General features: G+C 38.3%; 2 protein-coding genes across 6 annotated transcripts in view; one reads left to right on the top strand and one right to left on the bottom strand.

The window, feature by feature from the left end:
* LOC145984717 (uncharacterized) overlaps positions 1-13,475 on the top strand; it is a 76,348-nt gene that overhangs the window by 58,027 nt on the left and 4,846 nt on the right. For all 5 annotated transcript variants that reach the window (XM_083118225.1, XM_083118226.1, XM_083118229.1 and 2 more), the window contains exons 3-4: positions 10,539-10,652; positions 11,616-11,734. In XM_083118225.1, coding sequence (XP_082974351.1) covers positions 10,539-10,652; positions 11,616-11,734 — 233 coding nt within the window. The remainder of the gene's footprint in view (positions 1-10,538; positions 10,653-11,615; positions 11,735-13,475) is intronic.
* On the bottom strand, positions 1,387-5,775 carry LOC145984686 (uncharacterized). Its single transcript, XM_083118223.1, has 2 exons — positions 5,662-5,775; positions 1,387-4,017 (listed from the first exon to the last, which is right to left on the bottom strand). The coding sequence occupies exon 2, from the start codon at positions 3,876-3,878 to the stop codon at positions 1,428-1,430; it is 2,451 nt and encodes an 816-aa protein (XP_082974349.1). The 5' UTR covers positions 3,879-4,017; positions 5,662-5,775; the 3' UTR covers positions 1,387-1,427.

Genomic DNA, 13,475 nt, shown 5'->3' on the forward strand with positions numbered 1-13,475 from the left:
AAATTCATCTTTATACAAAAAATTTAAGTATTTATTTTAATAGTTTTAAAAACTAAAATATTTCTGAGACACCCTTTATATATATATATTTGTGTATATTTATCTGTTTTATATTATTACATTTTTGGGCGTGAATTCGAACACAAAAATGTAATAACAATACTAATCAGGTAAACATGCAAAGTTATAAAAGAACAAATAGGTTTACTCTTCGTAATACCTCTTTCCTCACACGTACAAACACATTACACGCAAGGGTCCGTAGGGAGACAAGTCTCTGATTCTTCTCGATATACGATAATCCGAAAATCCGATAAACCTAACTCCCGAAAATTGTTCATGGAGCAACTCAATGTGCCCAAGTGGGAAATTAATCAAATTATTAAAATTACAGTGCTGTCATTCCTCGGATAGAAAGTCAAGTGCCTTTGCACATGAAACCACCTTGTTTGTTGAATGTCTCAGATGGCACCTGAATAAATTACATGTTGGATATTTACTAGAGAGAGGTGCCCCGCCCCTTCGATTGCGTCTCTTGGGTACTATTTCCACTGGGTGTGGTCGTGTGTCAGCAAAGGGTAACATGCTCACGTTCTCTTCCAAATGGATAATTACATTGGTTTAACGTGTCTCTCTTTACAATGGTGAATAAACCTACTATTAAAATAACTGACAATGCAGCTACCGTCCCGTATACACAGCATGCACAGTTCCATTATGCCTATTAAGAGTTGTTTCACACTCAAATACACCTCCCCCTGCATTTCGAAAAACGTCGTGAAAATTGCTTTCTAGTTTCTAGCGTATTAGTTTGGAGTTTTGGCAAATTTTTAAATCTCAAAATAGTTTTAATTTTTAGAGGAGACATTCAAGCGAGCAATTTTTGTCAATCTCCTTAACAATATTGATTGAATTTATTTTGTTACTTTCATATATTTCGGCGTGGCGATTGGTAAATGGCAAACGCTGAAGGTGTTGATGATAATTTACTCTTGCTTTGACGATTTATTGTTATTTTTAGACCTCACAGGACGGGGAGGCTATCTGCCCCCGTCATTCCCCATATCCAACTGCCCAACGAATGATAAATAGCAGTATAGCACAATTCTTGAGCCAGTGTTAAAAACTACAATTTCGCGGAATTTCTTTTTACTCTTACAGGCTTACTTATGACTTTTTAGACAGGAAACACGTTAATATTAGCTCATATATTTTCAATATGCTTGTTTTTGTCAAAATCACTGCCTGCATTTTCCTTGACACATTTTTGCCTCTGACTGCACAATATAATTAATGTGCTAGGGATTTTCATGTTCTCAGTTTCTGTGGAAGTGTGGTGATTCTGCAGTCATTAAGACGTAGATAGATTTTGAATTCATGTAAAAATCAGCATAACAAGATTTATTGAACAAGAGGCAAGTGTTTGTTTACAAAGGAAGGCATTGACTTGGGGGGAATAACAACATGATCGTGACTGAAGCAGCCAACAGGAAAATGACACAAAGGAGGTCTTTCAGACTGACGTCTTCTGTCAGGGTGACGACTATGTTGTCGTCTGCATCGCGCTCGATGACGAGCTCATGCCACGCTATGGTCCTGAAATCGATTCCCGGGAAGTATATTTCTCTCAGTTCCAGTGTCCTTCCAGGTATCAACAAGTTGGTCCCAATATCTCTGGTTGAACCCGGAACATTGGGCTGGAAGCCTGTGCAGCAACTAGCCTGCTCTAGGTTTGGTGGTTGGTCTTCTCCAAGTGCTGCGACGGATTCACGACTTAGGGTTTCTTTTAGGTGCAACAGTGACTGATATGTAGTGACGCTGTCGTCTTCATCTTTTGGTTTCTCAAATTGATCTATATCTTCCTCAGCAAGACATTTGCCACTAGCTATCTTCTCGTTTCCCACTTCCTCTAACTCGTTATCACTTCTCTCTGAGAAGATAGCAGCAGTATTCTGTGCTTTGCTCGTCCTGTCATCTCCAGTAAATGTTGCAGAGGGAATGGTGATAGTATTGCACATTTCTTCACCAACGGTGTCCTGGTTTAGGTCGGGTACTAAGTGTTCTGCGTAGTTACCGCAGCAAATTTCTATGCATTCTGTCTTGAGTTGTTTGCTTGTTTTCACGCCAAGTGCGTTAGGTACATTTAACTTACTGTAATCATCCTCCATATCTTGCTGAGTCTTACTTGGTTCGAAGCTTGTTTCCATTGCGTCCTGTCCATATAATTCGTTGCAACCCTCCTCCATGACTTGTGTTGTCTTGCTTGATTTGCTACTCGTGTCCAAGAATGCTTCTAATGTGTGTAGTGCAATTGACTCGCAGCAAAACTCCATGTCTTGAATCTTTTCGGGTTCATTACTTGGGTTTAAGCTTGCGTCCAATATGAAAAGTTCATTCAACTCGCAGTAGTTCTCCACATCTTCTAGTATCTTGCTGGGTTCACTAGTCGTGTTCAAGCTTGTTTCAACTGTGTTCAGTTCTTTTAATTCACAGGGACCCTCAAATCCCTGTACCTTGTTAGGCTCACTGCTCACATTCAAACTTGCGCATTCAATCATTCCTTCTTGTGTCTCGCCGAGTTCACTAGTCGTGTTCAAGCTTGTTTCGATTGTGTTCAGGTCATTTAGCTCGCACGATGTCTTCTTTTCCTGTATTTTGTTGGGTTCACTGCTCATATTCAGGTTTGTGTCCACTGTATCCAATCCGTTCAACTCGTACCGACATTCCATCATATTTTCTCGTATTTCGCTGGGTTTGCTGGTCATGTTCAAGCCTGTTTCGACTGTATTCATTTCATTTAACTCGCAGGAATCCTCTACTTCTTGTATCTTGTTGGATTCAAGGCTCCTGTCTAGTGTGGTCGGCACACGTAATTCGCAGCAACCCTCCTCCATATCTTGCTGTGTCTTGATTGCTTCACTAGTCGTGTTCAAGCTTGTTTCGATTGTGTTCAGTCTATTCAGCTCGCAGCATAAATCCTCTACACATTGTTGCATCTCTTCGATTTCATTGCTTGTGTTGAGTTTTGCGTCGAGTGTGTTGAGTCCATTCAACTCGTTTTCCCGCGGACGATCAGCCAATGAGATCATTTCTGTCACTATGTTTTCACCTGAACGGCACAAGGAATCACATGACTCTTGGATTCTTATTGAAATTAACTTGTCTACGACACTTCGATTCATGAAGTCATCTATCGAAGAACCATATTCATCCTCTACAAGCACATGCACCGTTTCAGCAGAAATGTCATCTTCGGTTGAACCTTGACCAATGCTGTCTCCTTCAGTTGGGGTTGAAGGTTTACTGTCCATGTCTGCCATGGTGGAGACTCTACAGTCTCCAATTGGATACACAATCCCTACAAACGGAGAAGGCTCTTCGGATGTTGCTTGTGATTTATGGCGCATTCCTGTCTCTGCGAAAGTATCTTCGCCAGCAGGACCATGTTCCACAGTCGAAGAATCAGACTTTGTAACGTGAGGAACTTTCAGCATCGTACTCTCCAGCGGAGGTGCTTGATCGCTTTTCTCCCTCTGTCTTTGAAGTATTGCGTTGTACTTCCGCGTGACCCTTCGTCTCTGCTCCTGGCATCTCATGCGTTCAAATTTCTCAAAATGCTCTTCTATTTTGCTCACGTGACGTGAAATGTTTGCCAAGAGCACGCAGCACGAGCAGAATGAGGAGTTACCACCACCCGATGACGTCGAAATGGCATCTTCCTCCTCGTCGTTGTAAGCCATCTGGCGGTTGAAGTTAAACGGCTTCGCCGAGTCCAGTCTACATTCTGCGGACTTAGAAGGCTTCAGTGCCCCTGGAAATCTGGACTCTGATAATTGGCGCTTCCTGTATTCGGAAGCAGAAGAACATTTCCTATCCATGATCTCACACTGTTTTGGCGAACTTTCAAATGAACTTTGCTGCTTTCTCAAAGGTAAAAAAACAAAGAAAAAGTATCAAACTCGAACTTTTCGTTCGATCCTAAATCCATGCATCTTCGATTCATGTAATTCTAAGCTCCTGAAAGGAAAAAATTAAAGTAAGATATTTGATAATTATTGAAATTATTAAATTCAACCTTACCGCACTATTTTCATTAACAATAGCTTAACATAGTGTACTTATTTCCCAATAAAATGTCTAAACACGCTGAGAATAAATACTAGACTGATTTTGTTGAAGGGGTGTTGACACGAATACATTTCATTTTCTGAGCAAAGCGGTAATGTTAATTTTAGAACAGCATGCATCTTGGTGTTAATATATTTTTGTGCTGAATTGATTTCTAAAAATAATATTATAATATTTTCTTGTAATTCCTTTCACCTTTCTCTCGAATATCTTATGACATACAAATTTGTAAATATAAGCCTACTCACAAGTGTCAGTTCGGTCCCCCTGGCAATTAGTTAGTATGATAATAAAAGTAACTACTTAATTGTGTCCTGATAGAAATTCATGTACAATCAACCTGAAGGATAGAAATAGAAAATTGTCGATCACTATTTTCGTTATATTCCCTCCATTATGCTATGCGTTTTTATGGAATTGAGTTGTACAGTGGGATGTACAAGTATCGCTCGGCAAATTGTCCATGACTATTTTCATTATTTCTCTTGCATCGTACGTGTTTTTAAGGAATGGATTTTACATAAGTTTGTGCAGAGGTTATCAGCAGCTTGCTTGGCATTTTATTTCAAATCTTGAACCTCGCATTGAGTAAAATAATGAACATGAATATGGTCTTGGCATAAGCGCCGACTCCATGGGGCTTTGAGGGGGGGGCTCGAGCCTCCCCCCCAATGTTATCGATGTGGGGGCAGAGCCCCCCAAATAATTTTGCTTAAGAGAATCTAATGTATTATTTTGCTTCTCTTGTAAAGTTTACTCTGAATTGTGCCACATGAACTTAACTTTAAATGCACATTTGAAATGTTCTAGACCAACTTTGTGTGGGGGGGGGGGGTGCTATGACCCGAGACAGAAAAACACATGACTTATTACTATATACTAACTATATAATTATGAGTATTGTTAACATTTTTACTAAAAAGAGTTTCAAAATAACATGTGCATGAACTAGGAGAGTGGATGGGACGTTCGGGCTACAAATGGCTCTCACATGACATTCAGAACGAGATAATTGATATATTAGGGAGATCTGTTTTGCGCTCCGTGGTAGCAGATATTAAAAGTCGGGAATATTTTGCTATTATGATTGACGAAACTTGTGACATATCCATCCGTGAACAATTGACATTTTGCATTCGAACTGTAAATGAAAATTTTAATATTTTTTTAGGAATTCATGAGCTTTTACGAGATTCCGAACACTGAGGCCAAAACTCAAAAAAGGAAGGGAGGGAGTCATTCATTAATTTAATTCAGTGATCAGAGACCCCCAATAATTTTGACAAGTCGGCGCCCCTGGGTCTTGGACACTTTACTTGGTAATACTTATGCATCCCACTGTACTTATGCTAGAGCATAGTCTGCCTATTGGTACTCTTTGTTTCTATTTTTAACTTCACTTTCATTAATATATATTTATATCAGGTATTGACGAGAATTTGGTGTAGTGTTGCTGGAATACAGAATGAATGAACGTGATGATGCAAAATTTACCTACTATTATATTTTGTCTGGAATACATATAAAACTTACCACGGTTGGATACACAACAATTTCAATTAAATTCCAAACGAACAATTTTACAAGTAGCACTTGAACGAAAAATTTAGAATCGCCATCGCCCAAATCAGAGCCAGTATATTGTCTCCAGGGGTATTTTTCAACAATGTTACCTGACTTTATCCATTATTGCAATACAGTTACTGAGAGTCTTGTTGAAACAATTAGACCATGCTCAATCGAAATTTTGTATCAAGTTCAAAAGAGGATGGAATAATTCAAGAGATTTTGTTGTTTTGCATCTGTATCAATATCATACGTTTCCAGTTACAAATAAATGTTGCACGCACTCCTTTGACCATTGCTTTATACGTATACTTTGTATACTTTGTTCTAAGTTAGCATCTTCCCAAGCTGTTTCAGTAAAATTTATCTAATCCAGTACGGAGTAGAGGGGAATGGGGGTGTATACTCCCCAGCTAGCAAGATTCACGTAATGCATCCTCACAACTGTCTCATTCCAAACTTAAACCATAGGAACATTCTTCCAGTTCAAGGCTCGAACAAACATCCCCCCCCCCCTTAACAATTTACACTTCGAGCTCTGATCTAATCCTATCAACTAGCCGTAGACATGTAGCGACAGACTCTCTTTTCAACTCAAACTATAAAAGCCAAGTCAGGTTCGAATCGTGGCTCATGCAACGACGTATGTACACAGGTTGGCTCAAAAAGTCACTTAACACCCCCGGTACAAGGCCACTGCAGCGCGCAACGTGGAAACGGTGATGACCAATCGTTATCAGCCCAAGGGGGCACCACATTGACGCCACCTGCGCGGTCGGCGCCCATCTTGATGTCCGCCATCTTGAATTCAACTTTAGAATTTTAAATGAGAAGGGGGTGATATGATATATCAAATCAGGCTAGAATTTTACGAGAAATGCAATGGTGAAGTTGTTTTTGACGTATCTTTAACCAGTAAAACTTTATGACTGAATTCTTGTACCAATTTGCTCCTTTTCGAGGCGTTAGAAAAATGCCTTAAAATTTGTTTAGCGCATTGGTAATTCATCGAGATCAAAGTGACGTCTAGGGAGAGAAGTTCGCATGCCATTGCACAAGATTTTAATCTGATACATCCATGAAGAGCTGTGCATTATGAATGGCTGTAGCGAATAATTTACAGTGTGACGCTTCCATTTAATTAAAAGTCCTTCACAGTGTAAAGGCTAATGTTTATGTTCATAAGGAAGTTCACAAACAGGATATTCGATGCTTTTTATCTGATAACCCATTTTCGACAGATCAAAGCTGAATGGTTAGTGCTGATAAGTTAATGGTGTGGGTGTGCTTTGTGGAACACGATTGGTTAGTCAATTTTCCATCAACGGAACCTTAAATGCTTAGAGCTACTTGGATTTGTTAAATAAACAGGTTTTTTCATCCTTGCTTATGGAAGAAGGTACTTTTTACAGTTTTTTTTTTTTTCAATAGGGAGGAACACCAGAACACTATGGGAACGTTGTGAAGCAGTTTCTGTCCAAAGTTAGTTATCAGATGACAAAGGTCACATATTCTGTTTATGAACTTCCTTATGAACATAAACATTAGCCTTGTCACTGTCAAGGACTTTTAATTCAATGGAAGCGTCACAATGTAAATTGTTCGCGACAACCATTCATAATGCACAGCTCTTCATGGATGTATCCGATTAAAATCTTGTGGAATGGCATGCGAACTTCTCTCCCTAGACGTCACTTTGATCTCGATGCGTTACCAATACGCTAAACAAATTTTAAGGCATTTTTCTAACACCTCGAAAAGGAGCAAATTGGTACAAGAATTCAGTCATAAAGTTTTACTGGTTAAAGATACGTCAAAAACACCTTCACCATTGCATTTCTCGTAAAATTCTAGCCTGATTTGATATATCATATCACACCCTTCACATTTAAAATTCTAAAGTTGAATTCAAGATGGCGGACATGAAGATGGCCGCCGACCGCGCGGGTGGCGTCAATGTGGCTCCCCCTTGGCCTGATAACGATTGGTCATTACCATTTCCACGTTGCGCGCTGCAGTGGCCTTGTACCGGGGGTGTTAAGTGACTTTTTGAGCCACCCTGTAGTTTTGTCCCAGCATGCATTTCAATTTATAATTTATTCTCGTCATCACGATTAACTTTTTAGTAGAGGTCCCGGGTTCGACACCCGTTGGAGGCACATAGTGGTTCGGATCCCACTTTAAACTGTAGGTCCTGTCCCGATTAGCCTATCTGTGCTTAAAGTGAACTTAAAACAATAAATAAATAAATATTAACGTTTTAGTGTTTGTAATCAAATCAGTAATTTATGCAGAATTTAATTGGAGGAGCAAGATAACTTGTACTAGGGTATAAACGAAAATTTTCAACCAAAATATTGATAAATCGGTTATTTATTATTATTTATTATTTAAAGACGAAAATTTGGTGGAAGGTTGTTGGTTGAAATCGCCTGTAACGACCAGTGGCGTAGCGTTATAGTACGCCCGTACGCCCGGCGTTCCCAGATTTAAAATTTCAAAAATTCGTAAATGCTGCAAATATAAAGTAAAACTTAACTAATTTCATATATGTTTGACCTTCATGGCATTATAATAGCAATTTCTCGCGATTCGCTTGCAACGCTCCACTAACAACACTCGTTCTAGCATTTTTTCCAATGTCTTTCCTGGCCGGACGCCGGGCAGGTTCGGCGTAAAGGCCTCTATATTCCTTGATGCCTATCTGGAGGAAAAGCTTGGATCTCTTACAGCACGTGCGCAATGCTCTCTCGTACGCCAGCGTACGGTGCAGAGGGCTACGGTGTACTGTGACCCTTCCTGTCTTCTGAAGCAGACGACAGGGGTAGAATTCCGACCCGGTTCTTCGCGCTCATGCCACTCGTGCTATGTGATGCTACAATACGCAATATTGACTGACGTAACTTTACCAAACTCAAATATACCACTTCATAATGGCCACTGCGTTGTATAATTTATCGCACGAGCAGCGATGTGCATTAAAAACTAAAAGATCAACACAGTTTTAATCAAATAAGTTGGTGAAGTCCTCTTGGTAGAAGTTCAGCCTGTGGCTGCTCTACTACTTGACCCGCAAAACTATTATTTTTTATTATTATTATTTTTTTCGTTCGTATCTGTCAATGGAAATGTTTAGCATTCATTTGAAAACTCTTAACATCGAATGATCTCTGGACAAAATTATTTTAAAATGTTTATCAACATTCTCAAGATGTAATAAACAGTGGTCTGAATTTGTAATCGGCACTGTTACGTCAGTTGAGAGTACTATAGTTGAATCATCCACCCACCTCCGTGTCAGAGTGTTTTGCACAGCGCGCCAAAATGACAGAGGCCCCTGATTCGAATCCCGGCGTGAGCACGGGTGTTCTTTTTGAGTGTCCCTTCATCAATATCATCACTCATATTCATATTCGCGATTAACGAAAAGTGGTAGAAAAGCAAAGTAAAATAAACCAAATCAATCAGTAGTTGGACCACCCACAACAATGACGTCTACTGCTATTCAGAGGCACTTGTGATTCAGGTAGGTTTCTTAATGACTTGCGTCATGCAGAAAGGTATAACAAAAAGGTATTAAACACCAGAGTTCAAAACATTTGTGGCATAGTGAGGCATCTAATTTTCTAGCTAAAACATGCATGGATGATGTTTTATTGAAAACCCAGCTGACTTCAGGCAAATAAACAATACCTGTGGCGACTAATACCATAAATAAATTATTAAGCAAGAAAGGGCCGACCCTTCCTTCGGACTTGGCGTTCCCATCCGAAATGCCCATGCTACGCCACTGGTAACGACCAATAGCTGGTCTCTAGATTTTCTCGCTAAATAATATTTAGAATAATAATAGCTTCTGTCCTTGTGCAATTATGAAGATGCTTTCGGCCAATTCTCTTGTTTGTGCTGTACGTACTAGCAGATCAGGCTGGTGGCTTGCTTCAGTCCCTCGGCAAAACAAAAGAAAAAAATCTGTGTTTTGCCTCTGTCCAACCCAAGGGTCCAACCTTGTTCTCTGTTGCGATGATCGTGTTTGATTTTGTGTCACGTAATTCCCGTTGTGAAATATGCGAATTCTGCATTAATGTTGTATGACATAAATTAATGTGATGACTTAGACATTATCCTACAAACTCGTTTTGGGCCATATATGTGCAAAATTGATAACTGTTTCTGAATATATGAGATACATTTACTGTAAAAGACCGACCCAAATTTGCTTGTAAATGAACGACCATTCTAGCCAGAAATGCTAGGTTGTCAGTCAGCGGTACCAATAGATCAGATTTTCATTATTTTTAATTTAAATTTAATGAATGTTTAAGTTAAAGAATCTAATGTTGTTAATCATGCAATGATTAATGAAGGTGATTGCATGCATCTTGTGGGATTAGGAAGGTGTTTCGTTTTCAATTGTGAATTTTAATTTCTTCCGCAACCACTTTACTCACCTGATATGGCTTCCGCGCAATGTTCCCTCTTTTCAAAACTCAAAAAGTACCTAGCTGGAGTCTTATTTAGACATTCAGGGTGATGAGAAAATAATCCTTTTATGTCGACTGGAAATATATTCCACATTTTGTATTAATTTATAACATAACTATAGTAAAATCAGGAGCAAACTTATGTATTTAAGTGCTTTATTTAACAGTTTTATTCACCTTTGGTGTGTGTGTGTGTGTGTTGCTACATTATTTTGTAATAAATTGAGGACTACTGTAAAGACATTATGATTTAAAACTGAAGAAGCTGCAGGATACATCCTTAACTGAGTGAGTAGCTTATTGAAATTAATGTTTCGTATGTTATTGTGTAATTAACATAATGCCTTTGTCTTTTTTCAGTGTTGTTTCCAGTTGTGCACTTTATGGATGACAGGGAGAGCGTTAAAAGAAGATTGAAGCAAGGGACCTTACTTGAAGAGAGTGCACTTGGAAGTAACTTCAGTTTACATCAAGGTGATTGTTCTGATAAACCAATTTCTGTTGTTAATACTCTTCAAATGATTTGTGCAATTGTGATTCACCAACAATACTCTATTACTTAGCGCCAAATTTTAATTAATTTATTTAATTATCACCTGAAACAGAGCTCTTGCTCCAATTACAAAATATGCGTACATGGAATAAAGAAAATTCATAAATACCACTAGAAACCTTTTCGTTGGATGACACGTGGTTAACATTTGTGTATTTTTATGTCTCCTATTCACAAGGCACTTATAGAATCTTGATTTACTTCTTTACCACATTAGTTATGAATACATAATCCGTAAGTTCATAAATGTAATATGCTGATTATGTATTAACTGTTCCTGTAGACGTAGTCCTAAAATATATCACATATAACTTGTAATTATGGCGTAGATTCCCATTGACCGTTGACTTTTCAAATTGGAATTTGCTATTACTCACTCCTAGCTTGAATTGCTGTCCTTACGATCGTTGATCAACACAAAAATCTAAGTGCTATTTGATAGTCCTGACTTGTTTCTTTTTTTTCAATACATTCTAAATATTTTTCTTCTAGTCTGGAAACTTGTAGCAAATAGAGGATGTTCTAAAAGTCTTTCATCATAGGTACATAACAGGATATGTGGAAATTATAAGATTGTGTTTCATTATTTATTATTAAGTAGTTTGTTGTGGTATGTTTTTGAGCGTGAGTGAACATTGCTGATATTAGAGAATTTTATGAAACGTGACGAAGGTCATGTTGGGCAGATTTCATAAATTTCCTATGATGAACTTTTCGGACACCCTGTAGTGCCATTGATTTGTGCCATAGTGAAATTGATCACCCATAAAAGTATCTATAAAAGTATGGAATCGTATATTAAAGTACTCTATTCTATATGAGAACCAAAAGAACATGACCAAGAACGTAACGTTTTTTCGTTATGTTTTTTCTTGTATTTCCAGGAGTGTACCGAGAGATACGAAGCATTGTGCCCGAAATGGATCTACCAGAACCAAAATCTCTTCAAAATTTTGGATACATGCTCATTGGCTTCAAGAGTTTGGAAAGAAGCTTTAATCAGGTACGACAACTGAAACTTCTTTGCGTCTCAGGACATATGGAATAAATACTGCAAGGGTTTTTTAGGTGATATTTCCGAGAGACCTATAGAAGTCGAACTGTGAGAACACTGGAAAACATAAGACGATAGTGTAGCTGTCAAGTTCCAGACTATATGGACGTGGATAATCTATTGGTTTTAACATATTCATCAGATCTCTTGATTCAATTCTGAATGCAGAGTTGAGTTACCACTCGTAATATCGCACTGTTGCTTGCACGTCATGGAAGTCCTTAGGAATCGAGTGTAAGGTTGTGTCAAACTCGACAGACTGATGGATGCTTTACATGAAGTATCTTTCATAATGTGTTGTTACTTAAATGCAAATTTGTATCCTTTAGTTTGCAATGTTTGAATTCATGTCACTGTAAAGTTATTGATTTTTGAATCTTTAAAAATCATGATTTCATTCGATGTTCACCATGTATAAACACTCCAATCATGACATACTTTTTTTATGTCAGTGATTGCGCTCACACTTGTTCGTGATCGTAGTAATCGGAAAAGAACAGTGCAAGGGGAACACTAATTAAGCGCTGTAATCACTCGTAAGGTTTGTTAATTTTACGAAATTATGTATGGCGTCTAACTGCCATGCGGGGGACCCGGGTTCAATTCTCGCAGTGGATGTTTTCAGACTTTTTACGACAATGTTCCTGTATATAGCAGATCTTGGGCTCTAATCAATGGGTGCCTGGAGGCAATCTTGAGAGGTAAAGGCAGCCGGAGCGTGGTGCTGATCACATCACCTCTAATATGGCCTAGATCAAGAATATGTGGAGTCCTACCTCCAAATCCCTTCACGTGTCTTCATGGCACGGTGTAATGCAAAGGAGATAGGTTTATTAACTCAGGGTGGCTACTCGCCGGGAATTCTGCCTCCGTAGACGTGAAAAAATGCAACTTTTATTAATCCAAGTTCCATTGAATTTATACATATTTATAAATGCTCTGAGTAAGTTCTTTATAGTATAGGTTTTATTTTTATCGAGGAAGGAAAAGAGAGCTGCGGGGAAAATAGAAACAGAATTCTCTCAATCCGTTTACTTTTTAAGTGTCTTTTGCAGAACAGTCTATCTGACAGACGAAATATTATTGCAAGATTAAGATATCCTTAATATGAATAGAGAAATTTGAGTTTGAAGTTCTTTAACGATTAACAAATGTTCGTAGATTAGTATATCCCGTAACATCCGTCACTTGTGTTTGAAGATGTATTTCGAGTCTGAATATGTGGAATTATAAATGTAAACTCCGTACCTTAAATTAAATATTTTAAATATATGTGCCGTTTAATTGAATTGATTTAGAATTTTTTAGATACATTGGAATCACACAGACCCTTTATATTGTTAATATATTTGTGTGTGCATATGTGTTAATGGTGAGATTCTGCGTGTAAACCCTTGAATTTTTGAAAAGTTCACCTTGAAAACCGGGAATCATACTTGAATTTTATCATGGTCCTAGAGTGGCCACCGTGTAACTACAAATTAATTTATCAACAAAATTAAATGTACATAACTAAGAATTGCGATGGCACACAGAGACACACATAACAGTTGGGCTGAAAAGTTCATAGGCTGACTCATAGATGGCGTTACTAGAATTAAATCCATGTGATTTTTACTTAGTACTAACCTTCAAAAGATACGTGTATAAATTTCACAGCTGCCGGATAATTAGTTCGTGAGATATAGCA

This window comes from Lepisma saccharinum, chromosome 1, assembly GCF_977018435.1.
Source record: "Lepisma saccharinum chromosome 1, izLepSacc3.1, whole genome shotgun sequence".
Classification (NCBI taxonomy): domain Eukaryota; kingdom Metazoa; phylum Arthropoda; class Insecta; order Zygentoma; family Lepismatidae; genus Lepisma; species Lepisma saccharinum.

Excerpts from the sequence above, each read along its gene's own strand:
- LOC145984686 (XM_083118223.1), bottom strand. The coding sequence starts at position 3,878 with ATGGATAGGAAATGTTCTTCTGCTTCCGAATACAGGAAGCGCCAATTA.